This window comes from Carassius gibelio, chromosome B9, assembly GCF_023724105.1.
Source record: "Carassius gibelio isolate Cgi1373 ecotype wild population from Czech Republic chromosome B9, carGib1.2-hapl.c, whole genome shotgun sequence".
In the NCBI taxonomy this organism is placed as follows: Eukaryota; Metazoa; Chordata; class Actinopteri; order Cypriniformes; family Cyprinidae; genus Carassius; species Carassius gibelio.
The window spans coordinates 18,135,533-18,160,244 of NC_068404.1; the positions used below are offsets into that span (position 1 = coordinate 18,135,533).

The window sequence follows — 24,712 nt, forward strand, 5'->3', positions numbered from 1 at the left end:
TTGTTTTTATTTAATTTGAATTTTTAATTTTTGAATAGTTTTAATGTAAAAGATTGAATATTTATAAAATGTTTATAATATTAAAATTGATTAAAGATGGATTTTCATAAAGAAAAAATTTGGATTATTCACACACACACACACACACACACACACACCATATATAAACATATTAAAACATGGTAATAATAGCAACAGACTGAATTCAAACAGAATGATTATGCTCATCTAGACAATATAAAATTCAATTCTAATTCAGGGAGTTATTAAATCTAAAAACATTTCAATTAAAATCTGTTTGTATTGCAGTGCATGTGTTCCTGTAGCTCATGGTAGAGAAACTCCAAATTCCTATATAATACAAACCATTTAAAATATATTGCACGTATTATGAATAGTTTTGGATTAAAATGTCTGCCAAATGCAAAAAAAATTCAATTCAATGCATGTTGATTGTAACATAATTGTTCACAACACTATAAAGAAGATTTTCTTGCTTTCCTTTTTTCCCCATTTATTTATTTTTTAACACAGGGTACTTTCGATTACTTTCATTTACCCGCATAATGTTTAACAAGTTGACATGGTGATTTATCTTGGAATGCTGTTTGTAAAGACATACTGCACACTTTACAGTGCTCATCCCAGCGTTTTCTCTCCTTATGACATTCAGCAGGAAGTCCCTGTGGACTAGGTGATAAAATATATACTCTTTAATGTGCCAGCCCCTGTTTTTATTTGTCTGGCAGACATAAAATCTTTTTTCTTTTATTTCCAGAGGGTTTTAACGGCAGCCCCACCTGTGACATTTTACACCTGCACATTTATGTGTCAACCATCGACTGAGAGAATAAATGATATTTATTTTACTCCTCTGTTTTGTTCTACCAGGTGCCTCTTGAATCTCATCCAATCATATTGATTTTTTTATGCACTGATTCCTTTGAGGAGTTTAATTCATTTGCCCAAATTGGCATTGCCAGTCTGCTGAGGGGGCGGCAGTAGTGTTGAAACATGGTCAATGAGGGTTCACCACCTTGTGCCATATGGCCTTTGTTGAGAAGCCAGGGCCCTTGATAATCTCAGCTTGCCATATGCATCTGCTTGAGTGCGGTCTTTTCCTATCAGAGAGTTTTCATGCCATATGGAAAGGGCTTTGTCTTCCAACATATCCATGCCTTCAGTGCTACTAAGAACATATACTTTCCAAAAATGCAAATGCCTATCCTTTGCTTTTTTGAAGAAGAAGAAGAATCTCTAATTCTATCTGTATGTAAAATCTCTCAAGCATTTATGGCAGCTATAAATACAGAAGCATCAATAATAGAGTGCCGTGTGACACTGACAGAATGGGCTATCAATCATACGTGCTTGATTGGGCATGCTTGTATAGATGTTAATTTTACTCTCACAAACAATCTGGGTGTATAAACACCAATTCAGGAAAATGATTTATTTTACAGCACAGTACTACATGGAGTGTGTCATCTGTTGTGCTGAATGTGTATGCTTCTCTGTTTGCCACCAGAAGAAACCCCCATGTGCACGCCAACAGCAAGAGACAGCTATGAGAGGCTCTCGTTGGCAGGTCAGACTTTACCTCCAGGATTCCCCTCACCCTTCCTCTTCCCTGATGGCCTGTCATCTATAGAGACCCTTCTGACTAACATACAGGTAAGAGACCTCTCTGTCAGAAGATCTTTAGTAGCAAGTGAAATATGCCATGAATAGTTTTATCCAGTTCTCCATGGTTGATCCTCAGATGGTCTACTAATTAGTAATTAGGGAATTGGTAAAATGCTGGATGGCAAGTGAGAAATTTGTTTAAGATTGCAATTATTATATTGAATATAAAACCAGTTTATCAGCTGAGAGCATGAAAATAACCTAAGCAGTTTTTTTTTCCAACATATATTTGGAAATTGGTACTAAGTGATGACTGTTAAACTGATTAAGATGAAACATCCAAAGGAATTATGTCCAAATAAACCAAATTGCTAGACAAACATTCAAATGACCCAAACTGATGAATTAATTTTGACTTTCTAGTTTTAGCAATGAATTATACATGTAAAATCAGTTGGAATTCAATTATATGGTGTTTCCAATAAAATATCATCATTAAGTCTCCTCTTAAATTTTAGCAGACCATCAGCTGGTTGCCATAGTAACATTTTATTTTAGCTCACTGCGGACTGGCCAGCTGACACATGTCATGATCTTATCACATCATGTGTCATAACACAATAAACACCAGTGATGCTCAAGATTGCACATAATGGAAGGAGATGGCCCATCAAGTTGGTTATCACAAGTTATAGCAATCTTAAGCCACGGTTTGGAAACTATTGTGAAAGTAGGATGATTTGCAGTGATATTAGCATCATTCCTGAGTTTCATTCAAACATTCATACAGTAAGAATATTTGTGCTCTTTACATTTAGGAGCCGTTTACACGACAAAGTTTTTGGCAAAAAAAATGGGAAACTTGTTATGCATTTTGCCTGTTCATTTACACGACAACAGCATTTTGGGTACAATCATTTTCAATAATTTGGATAATTTTGAAAAAGGGGGTTTAAAATGTATGTTTTTGAAAACACCACCATAATTGTTTCTGTGTAAACCTCATGCACGTTGGTATTACATTTTAGGGATGCAGACATGCGCAATATGTGTTGATTTTAAAGGCAAGCGCTAACAAACATGCACATCACGGGTAGGGTAAATGCTAACACATTTAGTCACTTAGCAGACTCTTTTATCTAAAGCAACTTGCAATGGATAAAAAAACAATTTATGATATGCGAGTCAGCAATATTAACAGTGCTGCAGTTCTGAATCTTTAAAAGCTAGAGCAGAAATTAAAGTGTAGAAGAGTATATACTGTAGTTTATATACACTACTGTTGAAAAGTTAGATATTAGAGCAATTCTGAAGGATCATGTGACACTGACGACTAGAGTAATGGCTACTGAAAATTTAGCTTTGCCGTCACAGGAATAAATTACATTTTGAAATCTGTTTAAAATAGAAAACAGTTCAGTTATATTGTAATAACATATATAAAAACAGTTCTTTTTATGTTAGCAAGAAGAGTCTTTATACACAGAGTGCAGCTCCCTGTGCCAGGTAGTTAATATAGTACTTTCTTCCTGCAGCTGTGATGTTTTTCCAATCAAAACAAATGCATGGCGTTGTATATTCGGCATGACTCCCTTGATCACCACTGTGGTTTTCATGCAAGTAAGACCCAGTCAGAAAGATGAATGTAGTTTATTAACGCCGCCTCTGAGACTAATGATGTGGGTACAGTATGGGGAGTGAGAGGTTTGCTCATTGCTCTTGTGATATGACCATCAGATCTATCGGGCTGCTTTCGGCCCCATTGTTAATTAGCAGGACTCAGTTCAGTCAGTCATCTTTAATCATGATTTCAGGGTAATGTTTTGATTGAACATTCACACACAAATCAACAAAACGAACCCAAGCAGAAAATTGAGATAAAGCAACTTAGTCTAAATTGGGGTCATAAGAAGGAACAATTAGTATGATATAGCCCATTGCATTTGGCTTAATTGCTTGCGTACAGGGAATAATTGTTTTGAAATGGTCACCACGCAGTTTGCGTGGCAAATGCCGCTTTAAGTATTGTTTTGAGACAAGCAGCTGTTTAGCTCAAGATTTGATCGTTCTTATACAACCTGCAGCTTCACAAACTGACAAACCAAAGTAATAGGTTTATTAAGGCTCTCATAATCACTTAAATCAAGTTAAAAAATATATATAGATGTGAATCATTACCCTATTTTTTTATTTAACAAATTTCAGTGTACAAAAAGAGTTACATTGACTTTGATTGTATGGAATATTGACTATTGAAAACATTTCTTCAAAATACTTTCCTACGTTTAAGTGCACCTGCTCTAGCATAAAGTAACCCATTCATACAGTTTATTGACTCCTGTGGAGGTGTGTGAGGACTGTGTATAAGGCGAGTTTGTCTTCTGCTGCAGGGTTTGCTGAAGGTAGCGATTGATAACGCCCGCGCTCAGGAGAAACAAGTGCAGCTGGAGAAGACGGAGCTGAAGATGGAGCTGTTTAGAGAGCGAGAGCTCCGAGAAACCCTGGAGAAACAACTGGCTGTCGAGCAGAAGAACAGAGGTGTGCACTGCTCAAAAACTCACACACTACACTACACACAATTTATTGTATCTTCTATAGTTGCATTTCATGAAAAAAAGGCAAAGCATTTTACTGTACACACCAATTTCTAAAATTAACTTTTGCATTAAGGGGCTATATTTGCACCCTGTGAATTATATTTATGAGGACATATTTTTTTTGCTAGCCATATAAAATATATTGTGTCATCCTTTTATGTCAATTACTTAATTTTAATCAGCTCATTAACATGCATTCTTAATCTGACTAATTAGGTAGTCAGACAGACTATATTACCTATAAACATTTATTCTTCATCAGTGTTTTATGTGATAAATGAATTGTTGTATTGTGTTGCTTACCTGTGTAATAGTCATTTGTGTGCTTGTATAGAATTTGTGGGCAGATTCTAAAATGTTGCAGATCATCACAATGGCATTTCTAGGCAGTGAGTAAAGGTGTTCTAGAGTATTTTTGAATATTTATGAGAAATTGGTGACAAAACAAGTACCATAATTAGGCATAGAATACAGCATATAAATGTTATCAGCTGTTACAATGAAATCTGAATGTATTAAGTAGTTTTTTTGGTCCCCTTATGTTTCATTTTGTGCATAGCTTGTTTGTGCTACAAACATGAAAAAGGTCACAATCAAATAAATGCTGTTCTTTTGAACTTCCTATTCATCAAAGCATCCTGAAAAATAAAATGTAGCATGGTTAATAACTGTAATCATTTTAAGAAGTCCTACTTGAGCACAAAATCAGCACATCACAGTGATTTCTGAAGGATCATGTGTCACTGAAGTAATGGCTGCTGAAAATTCTAGGGATTAATTTTCATACAGACTTAATGCTGGACTTTTTTTAAATATCCTCAACAAATGACCTTCATTGCATCATTTACAGTTAGTTTAAAATTGCATTAAAATGACCTGAAAAGCCATGTTACAAGCTCAATTGTTAATCACAAGCACAAAAAAAGAAACTTCCAAAGTGACGGAGACAAGGTTATAAATCGGGCAAAATGAGGCATATTCACATTACGATCAATACACGAGCACATATTGATTATGTGTGTAGAGTGCTTGTGGGAATACAGTATATTACTGTAACTACATGCATAGACAACGTCTAAATGTACAGGGTGCATTAGAAGGATATACCAAATCCTCATTTAAGTGAGTGTGGTTAAAGTCATGGAAATCGGAATAAGTCATTTATATGGTAAATGTTTCTAAATGAGCCACAATATTTCTCGAGGGAAGGCCATGATTGGACTACAGATTGATAATAGTTTAGCTAATAATTTTCAACTCTCTTTGAGACTAAAAGTGATATGTGCATTACAGATGGCCTCTAGTTACACACTCTTTTGTACTCTATTATTGCATGAAAATATAATTATGAATCTACATTTTGACATCAATAAATGATTTAGATTTTTCTGCACAAAAGTATTGCAAAGAGTGACTTAATGGTCTCATGTTCTATGTATTTATCCTACATAATGAATCAAATTGAGCTTATTAAGCCAGTTTCACAGAAGGATCCTTATAAATGTGCCTACAGCCCTCCAGCTTTCTTCTGTTTAATATTCAGCGTGCCTCTCTCCTCTCTTTCTTTACAGAACGTTTCCCTTAACCTCGTCTCATTGGCATTTTAACCTAGGTTAATCCAGGTTATCGCTGGCTCAATTATTTCGCTAATGACACAGTCAATTTCTCATTGAACAGGAACCTTTTTTTCAACCACAACTTTTCTATGAATATTTCCTCACTGACAGAGTTTGAAAACTCAACTCCCCTTCCTTTAGTCCTTAATATCAGATATACCACTGTGTATGACTGGAGTCCTTGACTGCTGCCTTTCTGTTCTTTGAATGCAGCGATCATTCAGAAGCGATTGAAGAAGGAGAAGAAAGCGAAGAGGAAATTGCAGGAGGCGCTGGAATACGAGTCAAAACGACGAGAGCAAGTGGAACAATCCCTGAAACAGACATCACCCACAGAAAGTCTCAGATCACTCAATGGTGAGACACCTTACCAGAAAGTTAACATACTTACATTTATTAAAGGGATGTAGAAATGTGTTTTTCTTATGAGATGTGTTGAAGATTAAAATGTACACTATTGAAAATAGTGAAGTAATGTGAAATATACTTTTTGTTGTTGTTGTGCTGTAGTTATTTTCTGAGAATAATCCAAAATATGCTTCAGTATGTTTGCGGTAACATAATAAGCAGGTCATTATTGCAAAAAGAACGAATCGTAATGTTGGGATCTTGCATCACAAAAAGGGGTTTAACTGGTGACAATTACGAGGTGACTGCACCATTTAATATGCATCTAATGACTAAAAATATATGTATATATATATATATATATATATATATATATATATAAATAACCATGAAATATTGGTTCATGCTGAAAAATGTTATCTAAAGCGACAAGAGACCAAGAGATAATGAAACTAGAGACATTTTGTTGAAACAAATAATGTAGCAAATTTGTTTGGGGGAAAATGGCATCAGAATCAAGTACTTTCAGAGATTTATAATATGCTGAAATAATTTTCGAGAAGCTTGTATAATGATGAAGTGAGATCATGATAAACTAGTTTTAAACCATGTCTTCCATAAAGACAATCATTTTCTTTCAGACCAAAAAGACCCAAAATCTTGTTTGCATGTGGTATATTGGAGGTTATTTTTAATGGAATCTTCTATTAGAGATATTTTTGTCAATTTAAATAATCCTTATATATAAATACTAGATTAAATTTTAAACACTATGTTTATAAAACTAGAGCTGTTGCCCTGGCATCTAACTGAATGAAACTATAATTACTAAAGCTAAGAAGAAAATAAAGGGCTATAGGAATAATAATAATAAATAAATAAAGAGAGGGAGAGATGGAGAGAGAGACAAAAGCACTCAACAAAATTATTAAAACTTTAAAATAAAATGAAATCTCAAAAAAATGATAATAAATTATATAAGGGTATATAAATAACACTGCATTTTTAATACACTCCAAACTGTTTAAGATGTTTAATAATAATAATAAAAAAAAATGCATATGCTACATCTGTAGCAAGCTTAGCAAGATCCATAATGTCATGCTTACATGGAGAAATGCTCTGTTCAGTATTCGTAGCATTGTTCATCCATTGGTCGAAATCTCCCTGACCCGAGCGATCAGAGCACATCCACCCTCCGCCCATCGCGAAAGATGAAGCTAGAAAAACTTTCCTAATTAAGCACAGATGTCATGGATGTTTAATCGTCATTATCTTTTCATTTTGCCAGACTCGTTGACCCAGGAGATGGAGACTGACCGCAGCAGTGGCAGAACAGATGCTGAGAGGACAATACAAGGTGCGTGTTTTTGAGGAGACTATAAATCTCAGCTCAGCTCCAGTATATGAGGCTCGCTTTAACTTGGCCTGCTGTTCATGCATGCAGCCTACCATCTGGGCTGCAGATCCTACAGTTCAAGATGAGGGTCAAGATCAATGGGATCTGTCAGGAGAACATTTCTAGACAGGGAAAATCGTGCAAATGTGCGTTATGACAATGGCACGCTCTGCTTAGTTGGAGAGTTGTTTAAATTGTAGTTTTGTTTTGTAGTTTTTACCAGTAGGAGTATGTTCAAATATTATTACAGGGATAGTTCACCCAAAAATGAATATTTTGTCATCATTTATTCACATGCCATTCCAAGCCTTAACGTCTATCTTTCTGTTGCAGAACACAAAAGAAAAAAAATATAATATTTAGAGATTTTTTTTAAGCTGCTTTGAAATCTATTAACTTTGACTGTATGGACAAAAAAGTTAAAATATTTTTCAAAATATCTTCCTTTATGTATATATTCTGTATACATACCGCTGCAAAGATGTTGTTCAGTTTAAAAGGTGAAGTTCAGAGATAAGATTCTTTGGATATAAGACACAGAATCATTTTAAAGATAGACCCCCTTGACAGTAAGACCCTGCCTATGTTGTGTACTTCAGAGAGCAATGCAATTTAATGAGCATAATAAGAAGTTTCATTATCTGAGGATGACCCACAGTGGAGTTACCTCACAAGAGCACAACACACCCTCTCAAATAAATACACACGCTCTTTATGGGTGTATGGGACTTGGTTTAGTCTTGTATCATTTCACAGAAAACCACTTGCCCATTTGCAAATGTTTCAGTCACACTCTTTTAACTACACCTTAAGTGTTAAGTCGCTCACTGCTCTGATGTCTATTTTAATTGCACCCAGCAGCACATGTGATACAAAAAACGTCGTCTTGAGTGGTCTCAATTTCCCTTTGAAAATAGTGTGTGGAAATTGCTATGAAATGTGGGAAATGGCATTTTAATACCCCGTCGCAAGTAAAAGCCCCGTAACCCAGTTTGATTAGCCTAGTTAATTTTGTGTGTGTGTGTGTGTGAAGGAAGTTTTTAGTAAAAATAAATGGAGATCCAGTGCAAAGAGTATGGTTTTACCCAAATAAATCAAATGACATTGACTTGATGAGCAGGAAATGATTTTTTCAGAGCATATAATGTCATTAGCATTATGATGGCTCTTATCTCTAAAGATTAGTTTTACAGCCTTAATTGCTTGATTCAAAAAGTTTGCATTACTCAAATTGCTTTTGTCAGTAGTTTTTTGAGCATATATAGTAGAATTTAAGACATTGAGGTCATTTTAGCTAGAAGAAAATTGTTCTCTTTATGAATGTTTTCACTGACAAAACTGTAGTTATTGCTCCACAACATGCAATAATTTAATAGGTTTTTCAGTCAGTGCCCTTGAAGAGTAGACTTAAAAATTGGACACAGGAAATGAGTGTGTTTGAAAATAGCTTGTGTGTCTGTTAAGTTATTACAACATTTTTGTGCGTGTGTGTGTGTTCATGTCATGGATGTTGTTGCCTACAACCAGTGTGGCATAATTACTCTTAAATGGCAAAAACGTAAAAAAGGATGCTGATAAATTACACTTGCATGTAAGGGAAAATTTCTATTCCAATCCTTATACAAAAAAACAAAAAAAAACAAAGAGACGTGCTATATTTTCAGTACTTGGCTGTTGGGGGGAAAAAAAATAATGAGAGCATAATTTTGGAGAACTAATTATTTCTATTTGTCTTTTGTCACACTCTGTAATTCTGCTATATTAACACAGTCTGTGTTTATTAATTGCTTTTCCAGTGTTTTGAATCCATTCCAAGAATAAGCTTGACTGTTTTTCCTGGCTCCGTGCTTCTGGGAGCACATCTCGCCACTAATTCCTTGTGATACTGAACATAATATCTCCCCGGTATCTCTTCCCGATGCTCAGTGCTCGCCTCTCAATGTTTTCTGCAAGTTTACACAACCCTGTGAGGGGAGATAAAGTTCTTTGTTTCAAGATTAAACATCAAAACAGTTAAAGTGAAATTCAAATTAAATGAATGAATGTCACTGAAGCAAAAAAGGCAGTAATTAATGGTTCCCTTAATTGTGTTCATAAAATATTTGCATGGGCATAATTTGCATAATTTACATGTATTAATTAATATTTCAAAAGAATTTTGTGCTGAGAGAAGCCAAAAATTCCTTTGTTTTATTTAGCATCTAATGAAATATTTATCCTCTTTAATGAACTTTTCATCTTGATTTGAATATAAAAATGCCACAGTTTTACCATATTTTAATGAGGGAGGTTCTTTCATAAAACAACATGGCAGTCATTCGATTTTTCCCACTCAAGAAACATTCCTGGCACTGTTTGCCCAAGCTAGTTTAGCTACACTCCATTTGACCCAGAATTAATATGCTAATTTGTACATTTAAGATTAGCTCTCTGCTTATTTTTGTTGTCGTTGTTCTCAGGTTGTGTAGAAGTAACTGTGGTGTTTTAATAGTTTAAGGAAAAGTAATCTAGGGTTTGATTTTGATTTGCTTAATTGTTTTTTTTATATCAAAATACTGTATCAACAATACTAGAACATCTCCAGCACTAAATAAGCTGTGTTCTGACTAATTAAGTTACTCAAAATTGCATGCATTTATTGTGATCTTAATAAATTCGTACATACGATTTATATAAAGGGGTTGATGTTGTGGATACATTTTTTGACATTCCCTGTGAGCCTATCCATATAAAATGTCATATTTCATATTTTAAAGATATTCACAATATTAACCCCTTCTATATAAGAGGCCACTGAGTGACAAATAACATTAGAGAAAATAAGAGGTCGTATTGCAACTCTATGCACAGCGCGCAATTAATCAATGTCCATTCGATTATAGATTCTCATCAATCTATAAGTTTATATTTCAGAGTTTAAATCACAATGCACATATTTAGGGATATATGATTATATGATTAACCGTAGGAGAAAAAAAGGCTTTTTATTCTAAATCAGTGGCTCACACAATCAAAATGATTTCATATCTGTGGTATCGCTGAACAATCCTGAATAAGTCAGTCAAAATATAAAGCTTGTTTAAGCCAATTTTAACACAGAGCATCCTGATCAGTCACCACCATTGCTCAGAATTTAATTTATTTAGTTGTACTACCAAATAGAGGAAACTGCTTAAATGTAGTGATGCAGCATTCCCGGACACTGGAATATTCTGGTAATAAACGTCAAACAAGCTCCTGAGCCATGCCTAACAGATGCTTTTACCAGAAGAAGCAAAGAGAGAGCTGCTGCTCATTCAGGCATGCACTTGCCAACGAAGGTTCCCTGGAAATGTACAAAGCTCATTAGATCGAACGCGTCAGAAAAGGCATTGCACAGTAACGGCTGCATTTTTTTTTTTTTTTTTTTTTTTTTGCACTTAATGCCATTTATGAATAGAAAATGTCATTTGTGAGGCACTTCACATCATGAGTGCAATGTTATATTCTTAAAATGTGACATACATTGATCAGGGTTTACTGACGTGTATTTAATATTTTTCTTTTCCCTTTTGTTTTATCGTTAGCAGATGGAAGACTTTTTCTGAAAACCACAGTGATGTACTAACACCATGGCATTGAAGACTGGCAGTGTGTATCTTATGAAGATTCTCCAGAGTCCCCTCGCAGTGTAATTTAGTTACAGAAACAGGTCAATCGCTCATAGAGGTGCATCAAGGGTTTATGCTTGGCCCGATGTGGAAGACGGATTGTGTCCAAATGTAGTATTAGGACTCTTATTCTCACTGATATAAATGTTATATTATGCCAGATGTGGGATTGGATATGATAAGCTGGCGAAGGCGACAATTTGAGCACAGTAAATTGTACCATTAGGTACACTTGGTGGTAATATTTACAACAAATTCACAGCACTGAAGATTTTTTATACTGTATTTAAACCAGCGAGAAAGCTTCGAAAATTCAATCTGATTCAGAGGTTTCATTTTGTATAAAAAAAAGAAGAAGAAAAAAACATAATTCCTTAATGTCATAAATATTTGCCAAGATGTTAAAGATCTAGACTTGGAGAACCTCTGAAAATGTGAATTTGAATATATGTTGATCAGAAAAGACTAATATTTGCTTTTAATGTTTTCTAAACTAGAAGAAAAAAAAAAAACAATCAAGTTTCATTTCTATCATTATTGTATATACAAGAACAGAAGATAGGTTAACTCACTCACTTTGGTATTTGTATATAATGTTAAAAGTTGGCATTGTGTATGCAGTAGATCTATTAGGAGAATAATATCAACGTTTATATTGAATTTATAGATTTGTTTTGTTTCTGAGCCATCATTCTTTCAATTCGCTGCCACTATGGTGAGGAAGCATGCAGGCATGTAAATGTGTTGTCCTGAATTCATGTTATTCAATAAATACTTAACTGTGCTGAACAAATGTACTTAGGGTTTATTCACTCACCCAGTAAAAGTTGATGAACACTACTCTCTTTTCAACAGCTACATTTTGAGTTTGCAGTATCATGAATCTGAATCTTGTATGGATTGAATCTCAAGTTTATGGAAATGTTGTACAGATCGCTTAATGTTACCATCATTACACTCAATTAAGTGTATTTCTTTCAGTGATAGGCCACTTTAAATAATAATTATTCAATGTATCATTTCAATTATTTATTATAGCCTACTGGTCAAAAGTTTCGCTATATGCAGCAGGTTGCCATTGGAAAGTTGCAGACAAAATAGTATTAGACCATTTGTTAATCTGAGAAAAAAAGGGATGATAACTAGAAAATAATTCTTTATAACTCCCAAATGTGGATGTAGCTTGATAAAAAAAAAACAACAAAAAAAAAACATAGTGAATATTGATTTATATATATATCAAATTGTTGGATTGTAATAACAATACAAATAAATAATATGTTTTAATAGATTGTTGGCAACAAATTCATTTATTATTATTATTAATAAAATGTTCAAGATTCTTCAATTATTTAACAGAATTTCGAACAATTGTCTGCAAAGAAGACTTTTACACCAGTTCTTTAAATACTTAACAGATTTTTTTCTATTCTTTATATAAATCAAGAAATCATGGCAATACCAAACTGTCACATTTATAATAAAGAGTGAAACAATTCAGCCGGATGAGTTAAATTACACTGTGCTAATTAATGGTAATACTGAATATATTAAATAATAGATTACAGGCTTTTATTGTACCAAGTAGATGATGATGATGGTGATGAGGCACTTACTGGATAATCAAAAAAAAATATGTGTTGAAAGGATCCTTTATTAGATGGACGTATCTAATGTAACGGGGCAGCTATTTATACTATAATCATAGACATTATTTTGTCACACATTTGTCCTCAGTCTGTAGCAATTCAAATGTTTATTGTGTTAAACTACATGTTAAAGTATCTTTTACCTCATTAATGAGGACTTGCCTTTAAGTTTCTTTTTATGTGATGTAAACACTGTAGCCAGATTTATGGACGTATTGTTCCTTATTTCTTTCTATGGCAGTAAAGGAAACATATAAATATTGAAAGGATGTCTTGTTTTAAAGTGCTTTTCCCTCTTTTCTGATCATGTCTCCTGTAATGACAACAGTATGTAAGTGTGTGTGTGTGTGTGTGTGTGTGTGTGTGCGCTCGCGTACATGTGTGTGTGTATGGACACTGAAGTTTATCTGTGTGGAGCTGCATGAGTGTGTGTGTGTGTGTGTGTGTGTGTGTCTGTTTTCTATTCTATGGTGTCATATATGGTAATAAAATATTTGTGAGTCAATGATTATTAAACTAAGCTCTTTTGCGAACGAATCACTGTCATTATAAACAACTTGAGATAGTTTATGGGTGTCGACTTCACATGTCAATGTTTAATGCAGTTAAACTCTTGAATCTATGAATGTTTACCATGGTTCATCCAGACGAATCCTGCCAGTCTATCCTAATAAAGAGACTGCAAAATTTCAGCCGCAAAGCAAATGTCACGTATGATATTACATAAGCGGCATGCTTATATTTTAATCTGAAGGGCAATCAAAATTGTTCATGGTTGAGTTGTAAAACATGTGTTACTGAGCAATGACAATATCTAGCAGAATAAAACCACTCATGCTTAGTACAGTGAGCACACGGCTCTACACAACACATGACTGAGAAATAATACCTTTCATTCATTCCAGCTGAATGAGCACAATATTCCAGGGAAAAGCCACATTTTCAAAATGCATTTGAAGAAAGGAGGAAACAAGGAGAAACTTACATCTCTTCATTGAAGTTAATTACTTATTGATAATCAGTTTGAGCCAACCAAATCGGGTCGTTCCTGTTATGCAGTTATTTTTATGCTTCCATCATATACAGTACTGGATAAAGATGGAAATCATTTTTATTATTTTTATTTTAATATCATAATGAAGTAAACATGCATGTGGTTTTTGCTTTTTTTAAGGCAAGATCCTGGCTGGTGCTAAGATGAAACCTTCTCAATAAAAAATAAAAGAAAAGAAAAAAAAAGTTTATTAATTTTTACTTCTTCTAATGAAAATGTGTTCTTGGCAATATTGTTTTAGTTGGTGATCATTTTATAAACCTGCCTTCTTTCACTTTCTGGTTTAAAAAAAAAAAAAGCAAGTTCTTTAATGACATCATCCTTCAGGAAGTGAGATGGGAAACTGCACAACCATCTGTGAGTATTAACAATGGATTTGATAAATCCTGTTCATTTTGTGTTTATTTTGTTGTTACCTGGTTTGTCTCACTTTATAAAATTCCATTATGATCAGGAAGTCAATATATTATCAATATACAAGTAAAATAAAAAATAAAAATCAAGATTGCCTTCTTTAAAACTGCATGTTGCCTTTTTAAAATGGATGAATTTTACACTGTTCTTAAATCCAACTCAACCCACACTGAACTGACTTTAGTTGAATAATGAAAATGTTGTCTTTCTAGAGCTGCTTTAAAGCAGAATTTAAATTGTTTCCATAACTGAGTTTCCATAATTGGTTCTGCTGTTTTCTGTTTATTACTGTGAAGCTGGATTGAAACCATCTTTGTTGTATAAAACGTTAAAAAAATAAAGGTGATTTTAAAAGACTTTAAACTGACACTCTCATTTGAACTTGCTCTTAATCCCCTACAGATGCATTTTTAATTATCCTGTTTATTTATTTATGTATTTATTTTTTACACATGTCATAATTAAGAAGTGCCTGACAAAAGTTGAATAGATTTTTATGGAAAGACTTTTTACAGCATAAACAAAAAGTCTACAAGATGCAGAGCTCAAAAGTTAATGCATAACAGAAATGACCCATGAGAGCACCTAACTGTTTGGCTAAAAAAAAACAGTCTTCGAAGCAATGCAGCTAATTGATATCAGTGTTATTTCAAATTTATAAAAGCTTAGGCTGAATTGACACTGAATGACAATTTCCTGTCGTAAGCAATTCTGATGGAAATGTGTTGACACAGCACGGCCATGCACAGGTCCATTTTGCATGCTTTTGAAAGCGTGGCTGTAACCGAGAGGCTTCGAGATGAATAATTGACTGATTGCTGCATAATTCAACACAGCATTGTAAAAATTCAAGGTCTGGAACGTTTCATGTTTTTCTTCTTTATTGAAAATGAGGTTAAAGTTTCTATCAACCTTGGAAAAACTACATATAAAGTGGCAATCAATGGTGACTGTAATTCAAGTTCGGCCTTTTCACGAGCATAAAAGGTTTCCGTCGCTCATCTGTGAAATTTGAACTGTTAGGGTTTGAGGTGGCTAAGAAGCCACAAATGTGCTGTCTATCAAATTGTTGACTTTTTGCTGTCGGCCTGCTTTCTTTAGTGTATTTTAGCAGACATAGATCAGTATTGTAGCCACAGCGGTGGATCAAGACTCTCTTTTGCTGAGAATATGATATATTTCTTCTCTCTTAGACAGAAATATACAGTAGTTATGAGCTGTTTGATGTCTTGTTCTGCCCCAGCTATTTAAGCAAGATTCACCCCTCCAGCTAGATGTTTCATATCACTGCACATTTTGTAATAAATTCATTTCAGTTAGAACATGACTTTGAGGCACAAAGACCAAAATATCCACAGTGCTGTAATCACGTCCTGTGTCGAGCACATTTATAACGAGCGTTGCTCATTCCTAATATGGGCCGTGTCAATGTCATCACTTTGTAGTGTGTGCTTTTCTTGTGTCGTGTGTGCATATTTAAGACATCCTCCAGGTGATTATTTCACACAATCGTTTCATCGCTAATACCACCATACCCAAGATAATAATATTAGTCGATCCATTTAGTGCAGACAACTGTAAATGAATCCACTTTCAGTGCGATTTCTTGACCTGTCAGTTGAAATAGCTTACCAACAGCAAGTTTCCAATGTTTTTCTGTCATCATTCTTGGAACACCACTCAGCCAATCATCTTTGAGGATTTATTATGTTAATGACCCCCAGGGCCTTGAGTCTTCCGAGGAACCCTGATGTGCAAGTTGCATCAATGACCAAATTAATACACTTACAATCTAGCAAATTAGTAGCCCAACTAACATAAAACATTAAAAAGAGTAATTATTTCATCCAAGTAGCATAAACGATGGTGCTGATAGTTTTAACACATTGCCTTATTTTATCTGAAAACCAGTTATAAGTTTTGAATTTGTTTTAGTTTTTTCTTTGCAGTCATTTATTTCCTTCGCATGTCTGGGATTTCAGTGGCATACTTAAAACGTAATATTCGTTTTTTTTTTTTTTTTGTTGGTCAGACATAATTACTCACCCTCATTTGACATTCAGCACAGTTCATGAAGTAAAAAGGTATCAAAGACTCACCGGCCATGTGACTCTGTTCTTCATCTGCTCATCTTTGAGTCGGCGAGGAAGGAAATCGCACAGGCTTGATTGAACACAAGATAGACTTAATGTCATCTAATCAGAAAGACCATTATGTATTAGTGGAACCACCAAACAGAATTATCTGACAAGGGGCAGGCCACATTATCTAAATTAACATTTTGCAAGCATGAACATGCAAGGCCACAGTGGAAAATGAAAGGCTACAGGAGAGCGGCCTGCATTTAGACATTCGGGCAGTAATTATTAATTTATGCTTGTCTGTGGTCTTAATGAAAATGAAAGCCAGGAGAAGAGAACAGGGAAGGATAATGTGCCGTGAAATTGAGTTTCATTTGTTCGGGGGCCACCTTTTAACTTTTCCTTTCTTCCCAGGAAATGAAACCAACCAGAGTTCCTGTGTGTTTTTACTCTGCGAACCCCCTCCCCCCGCACAGCCAACCAACACACATCTCTCCAGCACAGACACAGACAATCTCTTGACCTCTGCAGTATCTGTAAATATCCTGTCTACCTTTGTAATCTACTTTATAGAGCCCTGCTTCAATGGCCATTATTTCTTCTTCAATAACAACTGCTCATGTTAGCACTTTGTGCTCTACCAACTGATGATACTGAGAACGCAACCTGTAACAGATTGCTCACTGATACCACCATCAGTTGAAGGTTGAAGCACTGTGCTATGGATAATAAACTGTGTGTTTTATTTTGTTAATGGTTATGAACATGAACATATTATAAAAAAGTACAGCTTCCAAAGAACATGGTGTAGAAAAAAATTATTTTAAAATTATATATATATATATATATATATATGAAGCAAGCTTTATTGGGAAAATTACCTATTGCGCCATCGCTACGGTAGGATTGTTCAGTAACGTTGTTAAAAGGCAGGGTTTAGCAAAGTGTCAGTTGAACAAAAAGGTTGAACTTTTATTCTCCAAAAGTGATCTGCATAACTTCTAAAGATATTTACCAAAGAACCATGCATAGTAGTGAACTCAAGAAACCTATTTACAGGTTCTCAGTACAAGAGATTGAATATACAGACACGAACACCAATGAGATTTGTGTGTATTTTCTTGGTCTCTGCCTTCTTTTCCTTATATGGTGCTAGTAGCGCACTAGCTGTGCTGCATGTAAACAAACATTATTGCCTGTGCACCAGGTTTAAACAGGGCGACATCGATTTTGTTTTTTTGCACAGTCCTAACATCTAGTTAACAAAGCTAAACAGCGTTGCCCTTTGTGTAGTAAGTTACAGAAACTGTTAAATGCACCAAATTAAATAATAAAATACACTTACCGGTTGTGATCCATAAACAACGCCTTCTCCAGACAAAGAGAGAACTGCTCCATCTTTCAAGAATAATCTTTGTGTGAATCCGGCATTAAACTGATTGAGATTGAGAAAGTTGTCCTCAGCAAGCTGTCCTCAGCTAAATGAGCTGCACATAGTTTTACATGTGGATTATAATTTTCGGGAACCAAGTTAAACATAAATTGTAACCATTAATCTCAAAGTACAGTGTTCCTGGGAAGCCCAAACAAAGATGATTGGACTCCAAGATAAAAAAACAGCGTTTCAACGACATGGCGACAAACACAAACAGCTCTTCCTTCTTCTCCGTCAGAGCGCAACAAGGCCACGCCCCCCGGTTTGTGAATTCATGTGGGTGGTGGTTTTACTGTTTTAGTGACGTCATTACTACAGGAACTAGAGGGCTGTAGTCCAAACGGGTCGTTTTTTGTAGGCGAATTCTGTTAAATCAAATATCTCACTTGGCATTGAACTTTGAGCTTTAGAATTTTACAGATATTATTTATACTCTAACAACAACATTACACACTAACTAAAGTTTAAAACATGGAATTACGAAGAAGGGGACCTTTAAACTTGGACTTATTTTTCAAACAAAGAAATCAAATAAGTTCACTAAACACTCATTAACAAACATAAATCTAATGGACTACTTTTATAGTTCTTTGATTCTCCTTTCAGATCTTGACAGTTTACAATTGCCATCCTCTCATCCCTCATTCTTGTGCTTTGCTAATGAAAACGTCAAACAAACCTTTCATATCGATCCAGTCAAAGTAGTATCACTCTTTATTTATTCATTTATTTTAGGATTGTATAATAATGTTTTAAGTATTTTGCTTTGTAATGCTATATGTATAGAAAACAAAAAGGTCCTACTTTAAGAAAAGTTTAAATTAAATTAGTTTTCATTGTAGTTTTTACAATTTCAAAACTTGCAACATAACTGACAAGTTTGGAAATGGTAAAAAACAAACAAAAAAAAACATGGTAGGCTCATGTTTTATTAAATACATTTAGTATTAAATACATTTATTAATATAGATAAATATAAATTTCATTATTCAATATTTGAAAGATATAGACTATAGGGCACAGGAGGCACAAGTGTTTGCCACAAAGTCATAAATTTCATTGAAGAATCTTTATCTATAAATAGGCTGATTAAATAACAAATGCCATATTATAAATGTTAAAATTGTTTCAATAGGCATGTTTATTCTGATCTGATCTACTGGAAACGAGAGAAAATTTTGTTCCAATGAGATTTGTACGTTGGTGCATGAACAGCACCTGTATGAGGAGAGCAAAGCCACCATCAAGTCCCTTGATCCAGGGATTTTTCTTCATTTTGTCAGTTTGTCAGAAGGAAGGCTTGAATGCATAAGAACAACAGGCAAACCCTCAGAACATACAGCCATCCAGACACACAGAAACACATACAGAAGCTATTAACCCTCCTCCAGCTCATCAACTTTGCTTTGCAATCTTCCCTCAGAACCATTAGAATACCCTGAAGAAATGACTTTCCAATTAAAGGGGATCTAGGAGAAGACAGCCTTTTTATCTCTGACTCCAGGAGTTCTTTATTCCAATCATTTAAATTGGAATTGATTTTTCAATTTAGCCACTGACTGCTCTGGACATGCAGCAGAGGGGGCCAAATAGAGCTGCGTTCTGAAATATTTGTCCCTCATAAAGTCACGGTGGCCTAGAACACATTAATGTGTTTTGCACGCCACTGCCGCAGACAACAGATTTTTAGCTCAGCATGCTGATGGAGAGAAAGCCCATCAAGAGTGGCCACCTCCCTCACGCTGCAGAGCACTGGACTGGTGCCTGTGTTTTTTTTGTTTTGTTTTTTTTCTGGCTGAGTATGATTGGGTTTATTTTTCTTGTAAGGCAAAGGCAGCTATAATGTAGTGCACATCTAAATATTCTGACTCAATTGATCAGAAGTGATGCACTGATCAGGATATTGATGAAACCTTGAGAGTGGTGTTGCAGGCCCGTCCCCCACTTACAGACATGTCTGGTAATAAAATATGTACTTTACATCAGTTGGCTCACATTAAAGGCACAGTTTTAATTTTCTGTAGCAACATGTTTATTCCACTCAAGGTTCACACCCCAAAATTATAATAGTTTTGTTTCGCAGTGCCACCTACTTAAAATGAACACTTTAGGACTAATATTTTAGAAAATGATTAGCCCCTACTTTTTGACAAATCATTTATAACTACTGAATAAACTATTTCAATCGATTCATATGCATGAGCCAGGCTGATAAAGTTAATGTCGTGGAACTGATAATATTTAATCTCTAGTTTAACTACAGTAGTTCACATTAAAATAAATAAAAGGGGAATACAATTTTGTTGTTAAAAAAGGCTTATAATGATTTAATGCATCTTTTAATTGTACCCTTATATTCAGTTCTTTTGTTTTGCCATCTTTGGTGATGCTACTACAGTACAAACTTGATCTCAGGTTTAATTTGTTCACAGTATAAAGCACATGAGAATCTGGCTGAGAAATGCATACAATATCTGAACAATGCCACAGACCTTGAAATCACTCAAGTGCTTTGATGTTAGGGGCATTTTTAACCTTTAACTGAAGCTCAGGTCCACCAAATTCTTTTTTTTTTATACAATTTGTTTCTGGCACACATCTTTTTGAATAAACCAAATGCAAATGTAAAGTATTAAACAGTATTTGCATTTGCACAGCATTTGAGTATTTGCACTTATATTTGAGTTCTTAAAATCCTTGCTGTGAAAGTGAATCAATCTGAACTTAATGGTGCAAAAAAAAAAAAAAAAACCTGGCCAGACTTGTGTGTTTAACAGGCCTCAGCTACTGTGTAGTCCAGCCTCTAACAAGGCCTGCCGTCAGCACAGTAAATTTCCCCAGCTTCGGCCCTGGGCGGAAACAGTTGTCTTCTTCAATTACAATTGGAATCAGATGTGCTTGTGTTTTCCAGCCAGGCCTGTGAAGTCCTCAACAGCTCTGGCAGCTGCCTTTTAATGAGCATTTATTGTTTCGCTGGCCATGGATACCACTTTTATAGGGTCAGGTTCAAAGGCGGAATGATTTTCTTCGCACTGTTTTACAGAAGTGTTTACAGAGGTATTCGTGGACTGATGGTTCACTCTCGGCTTCCTGACAGCTGCGTTGACTAGTTTGGCTCTCTCCCCTATATCTTTTTCTTTTTCTCTTTCCTGAATTGTTTAATATAGTTGTGTCACAGCAATACGGAGGAGAAGATTAATGGAGGCAAAGGATCGGTGGCAGTTGTGGGGAGATGCAGGACAGAGCAGGCCAGCAGCCATCTGTTCTCTCTACCTTTATGGCTCTCTTAATGGAGGACAGGAGACAAAAGCATTACCACCACCAGGCAGGCGATGAGCATTTCTGTAGCGCCACTGTAAACTAATTGTCAGTTCTTTTACACACACACAGAGTTTCTCCCAAATGTCTTTTTACCTCTCAATCAAGCGTGGTTGGGAACGGTCCAAGACAGTTGCAGCACGTTTAGAGGAACGCTATGAGAGAAAAGTGATTAAAAGATCCTCTTGAGGCAAAACAGATCATTCACAGAGACAGGATGGCGTTTAATCAAATTAAGATGAAAATATAGAGATGGCCCTTTGGTCTTTTGAAACAAAACAGAGATGTTCTCAGAACTTCATCAAGCGTTGGCCCATGCTCAAATGCAAATCGGTCTGGCACTGCTTTCTTCTGAACGTCATAAACTGCACAATACTTCAGTAGACCTTATGTGGCCTCCAAGTGGAGTCAGAAATATTGTAATTATGAGCTCTGTGGACATAAATGACCAAGTGTTGTCACATTTACCAGTGGGGAACTCATAATTGTCTATGATACTCGTGCTATGATGTGCTCCCATGGAAGATGGCGGAAGGCAGCTCTTAAGTTATTACTATTTTAAGTGCTACAGTTAAAAACAAAAAAACATCAAAACAAAAAATGATGCCTTGATGTTGTGAGTGAATAAATGCATATTTTGATACATTTGCTAGTGCGGATAGTGTGCCAGATTTATTCTTTTTTTGGTTTGAACTTGGACCTGTTTTTATTTTTGTTTCCGTTTTGGGGTAATTTTTCTTCTATCGTTTCCTACAGGTGTGTAAGTGTAATTGTTGATTGATAAGTGCTATACAGTGGTTCAAAAATAGAAACATTTTATAAAACAGCATATGATCAATATCAATGTTATTACTCATACTTTTTACTAAATAAATTAAATATTCTTTAAAAAATGAATGCATTGTGTAGATGCCATGCATAAAAATTATTTAAGCTGTTTAAGAGTGATACAGATGTTTTGCTTGTTCATTTTTCTTCTTTGCTAGTGATTTAATAGTCAAAATATTATAATATGTAACTGTCATGACTTTTTATCAGATATTTTTTGTCTGAAATTGTTTGCAAACTCTTTACACATTTTGCCCTATTTTACATTCTTTTCAGTTTTGTAAATTATTTTAATTTTTCCCATGCCAGTCTGTTATATTTGTATCATCTATTTCAGGTAATGCTTTCCCCTGATGCCACATAAAAACAGAACGAGCTGCGGTTGGTTACTCTGAATATCAGTTAGACAGACTCTTCTTGGCAAGATTACGCTGCATTGAAGTCTAGACTTGATGTTATTAGTTGAAAGTCTGGCTTTGTGATTGACCTAAAAGACTTAATTCTGATATTTGAGGAAAATAAAAAGCTTCTTAGTTTCACATGGGCTTATTCTCATCGCACAAACCCGTCTTATGTTAAACAACAACCTCGCTTTTCTCTGGCGGTGTCGACATCTGTAAAGCAAAATGAAGTTTCCTCTCTGAGTATCAATCTTGTAATTGAGCTCTCGCAGGCCTCTACGTGACACGCACACACAAGAACCCTCCCCGCTGTCAGATCCCTACACGCGGCTGCCCTGCGCTGTCACACTGAAGTGGTCTCCTTTTCTCTCCTCTCTCTCTCACAATCATTCTTCTGTCTACGGCTCCCTGGGCCCTGCAGTGGGAGTCCGCCTGCGCACTTAACGCGTCAGGTTTCAATTATTTTGAATACCAAAAACCTTCCCATAATGAGGCATGACACAGACATGTAGTCGAATTTTAAATTGGATTTAATTGTTTTCTCAGTTGTAACTTCAGTCGGATAACAGAGAAGGGGGGATGAATTGAAAGAGCGAACGAATAGCGAGAAGTGGGTGGGAGAAAGATGAATTCAGCGAGCGAGGGAGACGGACAGAAAAAGACAGGGTGAAGTCTCTGATCTGTTTCTTAACACAAATCTGTCTTTGTAAGCTCTAGCTAGGGCCATGTTTGGAATTACAACTTCCATGTCTCTTATCCCTGTTGTAATTCCGCCTTGTGTGTTCCGCTGGTGTGATACAATGGATCATGGGGAAGTTTAAGTGAGACTGCATTAAATATTTAACCGATCCGACATGAGGCCTGTCTTCTCCATGGCGCAACAATTAAACTAGGGTGCCGTGCTTGCGCGTGCAACACTCGATCCCCGCTGAACGCTGTCAGGAACATGCTACTTTACAGACTTAAAATAAATCTTGTCCTAATCTATTGAAAAACCTGACAAGTGGAGCCCAAGGTTTCAAGGCACTTAGCTGAGTAGTGTAGAAAAAGAACTGTACATTATTTATGCCCTCTAATGGTGCTGCTATTCTCTGCGTGTGAATCAGCAACGCGCTCGTCCGCTAAAGGAGCCGTCGCTGTAATCAAAGCCATATGTTTTCCTCACCTCTCCTCCTCTAACTGACAGGTCAATGGACCTGTCTTTGCATCGAGCACATTCTTTCAGGGAGATCACGCCTTATAGATATTGATTAAAGAGTGCAAGGTCTTTCTCCCCACTTTTGACCAGATAAGATCTTAATGCATAAACCAGTAAGGGGTAAATACAGACACCACTGGGCGTTTTCTGAGATTTCTGTATGAAGGTCACCATCCAATCATTATCAAACACTAAAATCCAGTTCATTAGGCAAATATGCCTCTTTTGGCATAGTTTTGGAGAAGATTTTTCTCAGCTTGGGCTTGCCTGGAATTTCCAGACAAGATTCTTTCAAAAAGGAGATAATAAGTGCTTATGAGACTAAACTGCAACAGCAAACATTTAGTTTTGTTGACATTGTGCATTAAAGAAAATATGGTTGTTTTGTACAATGGGACCAACGATGGGTTTATGATGGTTTGTTTTTAGAATTATAGAATATCGATTGACATATTTTATGAAAATGGTAAAGAAACATTAAAGGGGTCCTATGACAATGCTAAAAATATATATTTTTTATATAAAATACATAATTTTGTGTATTTGGTGTAATGCAATGTGTGATTGGCTGAATACCTCAAGCATGTGACGGAAATGTTACGCCCCTTACCATATTTGGAAACACACAGCTTTTATAAAGAATATCACTTTGGGTTTGAGACTTTAGTCTCTTTACAGCAACTTTACAGATCTTATATGTGCACAAAAAACTTAAAACACTCCAAAGACAAAGAAATATCATCATTTTACCCCCTTTAATAAATATATGAAAAGGCTTTAATTTTCTTTTTTTTTTTTAGAACACCTCAACAGAACAGAACAGAAAAATTAGACACCCAAGGTGAGGTATTGTTTACAAATAATTTTGATATAGCAATACACTTTTGAGTAACATTTAAGTTGAATAATAAAATGAAAATGTCTTTTCTATATACATGCTATTCAACTTATGGTTAACGATTCAGCCATGCATGTTTTTTGTTTTGTTTTTTTTTCATTGATGGATTGATGGATGGATTGATGGATTGACTGTGTCTGGAAACCCCACCCCTTTCTTACAGTCAACTGCAAAGCTTACACATCTGCCACCCTACAATT

At 35.3% G+C, this 24,712-nt stretch overlaps 1 protein-coding gene across 7 annotated transcripts in view; it reads left to right on the plus strand.

The window, feature by feature from the left end:
- LOC127965536 (dachshund homolog 1-like) overlaps positions 1 to 24,461 on the plus strand; it is a 114,241-nt gene extending 89,780 nt beyond the window's left edge. For 2 of the 7 annotated variants that reach the window (XM_052566362.1, XM_052566366.1), the window contains 5 exons: positions 1,529 to 1,674; positions 4,017 to 4,164; positions 6,053 to 6,196; positions 7,479 to 7,547; positions 11,153 to 13,151. In XM_052566362.1, the coding sequence (XP_052422322.1) occupies positions 1,529 to 1,674; positions 4,017 to 4,164; positions 6,053 to 6,196; positions 7,479 to 7,547; positions 11,153 to 11,193 (548 nt within the window). In that variant the 3' untranslated portion in view covers positions 11,194 to 13,151. Of the gene's footprint in view, positions 1 to 1,528; positions 1,675 to 4,016; positions 4,165 to 6,052; positions 6,197 to 7,478; positions 7,548 to 11,152; positions 13,152 to 24,414 lie in introns of those variants that run through there. The other 5 variants (XM_052566363.1, XM_052566367.1, XM_052566364.1 and 2 more) reach the window with 3 other exon arrangements.
- Positions 24,462 to 24,712: the final 251 nt, after the last annotated feature.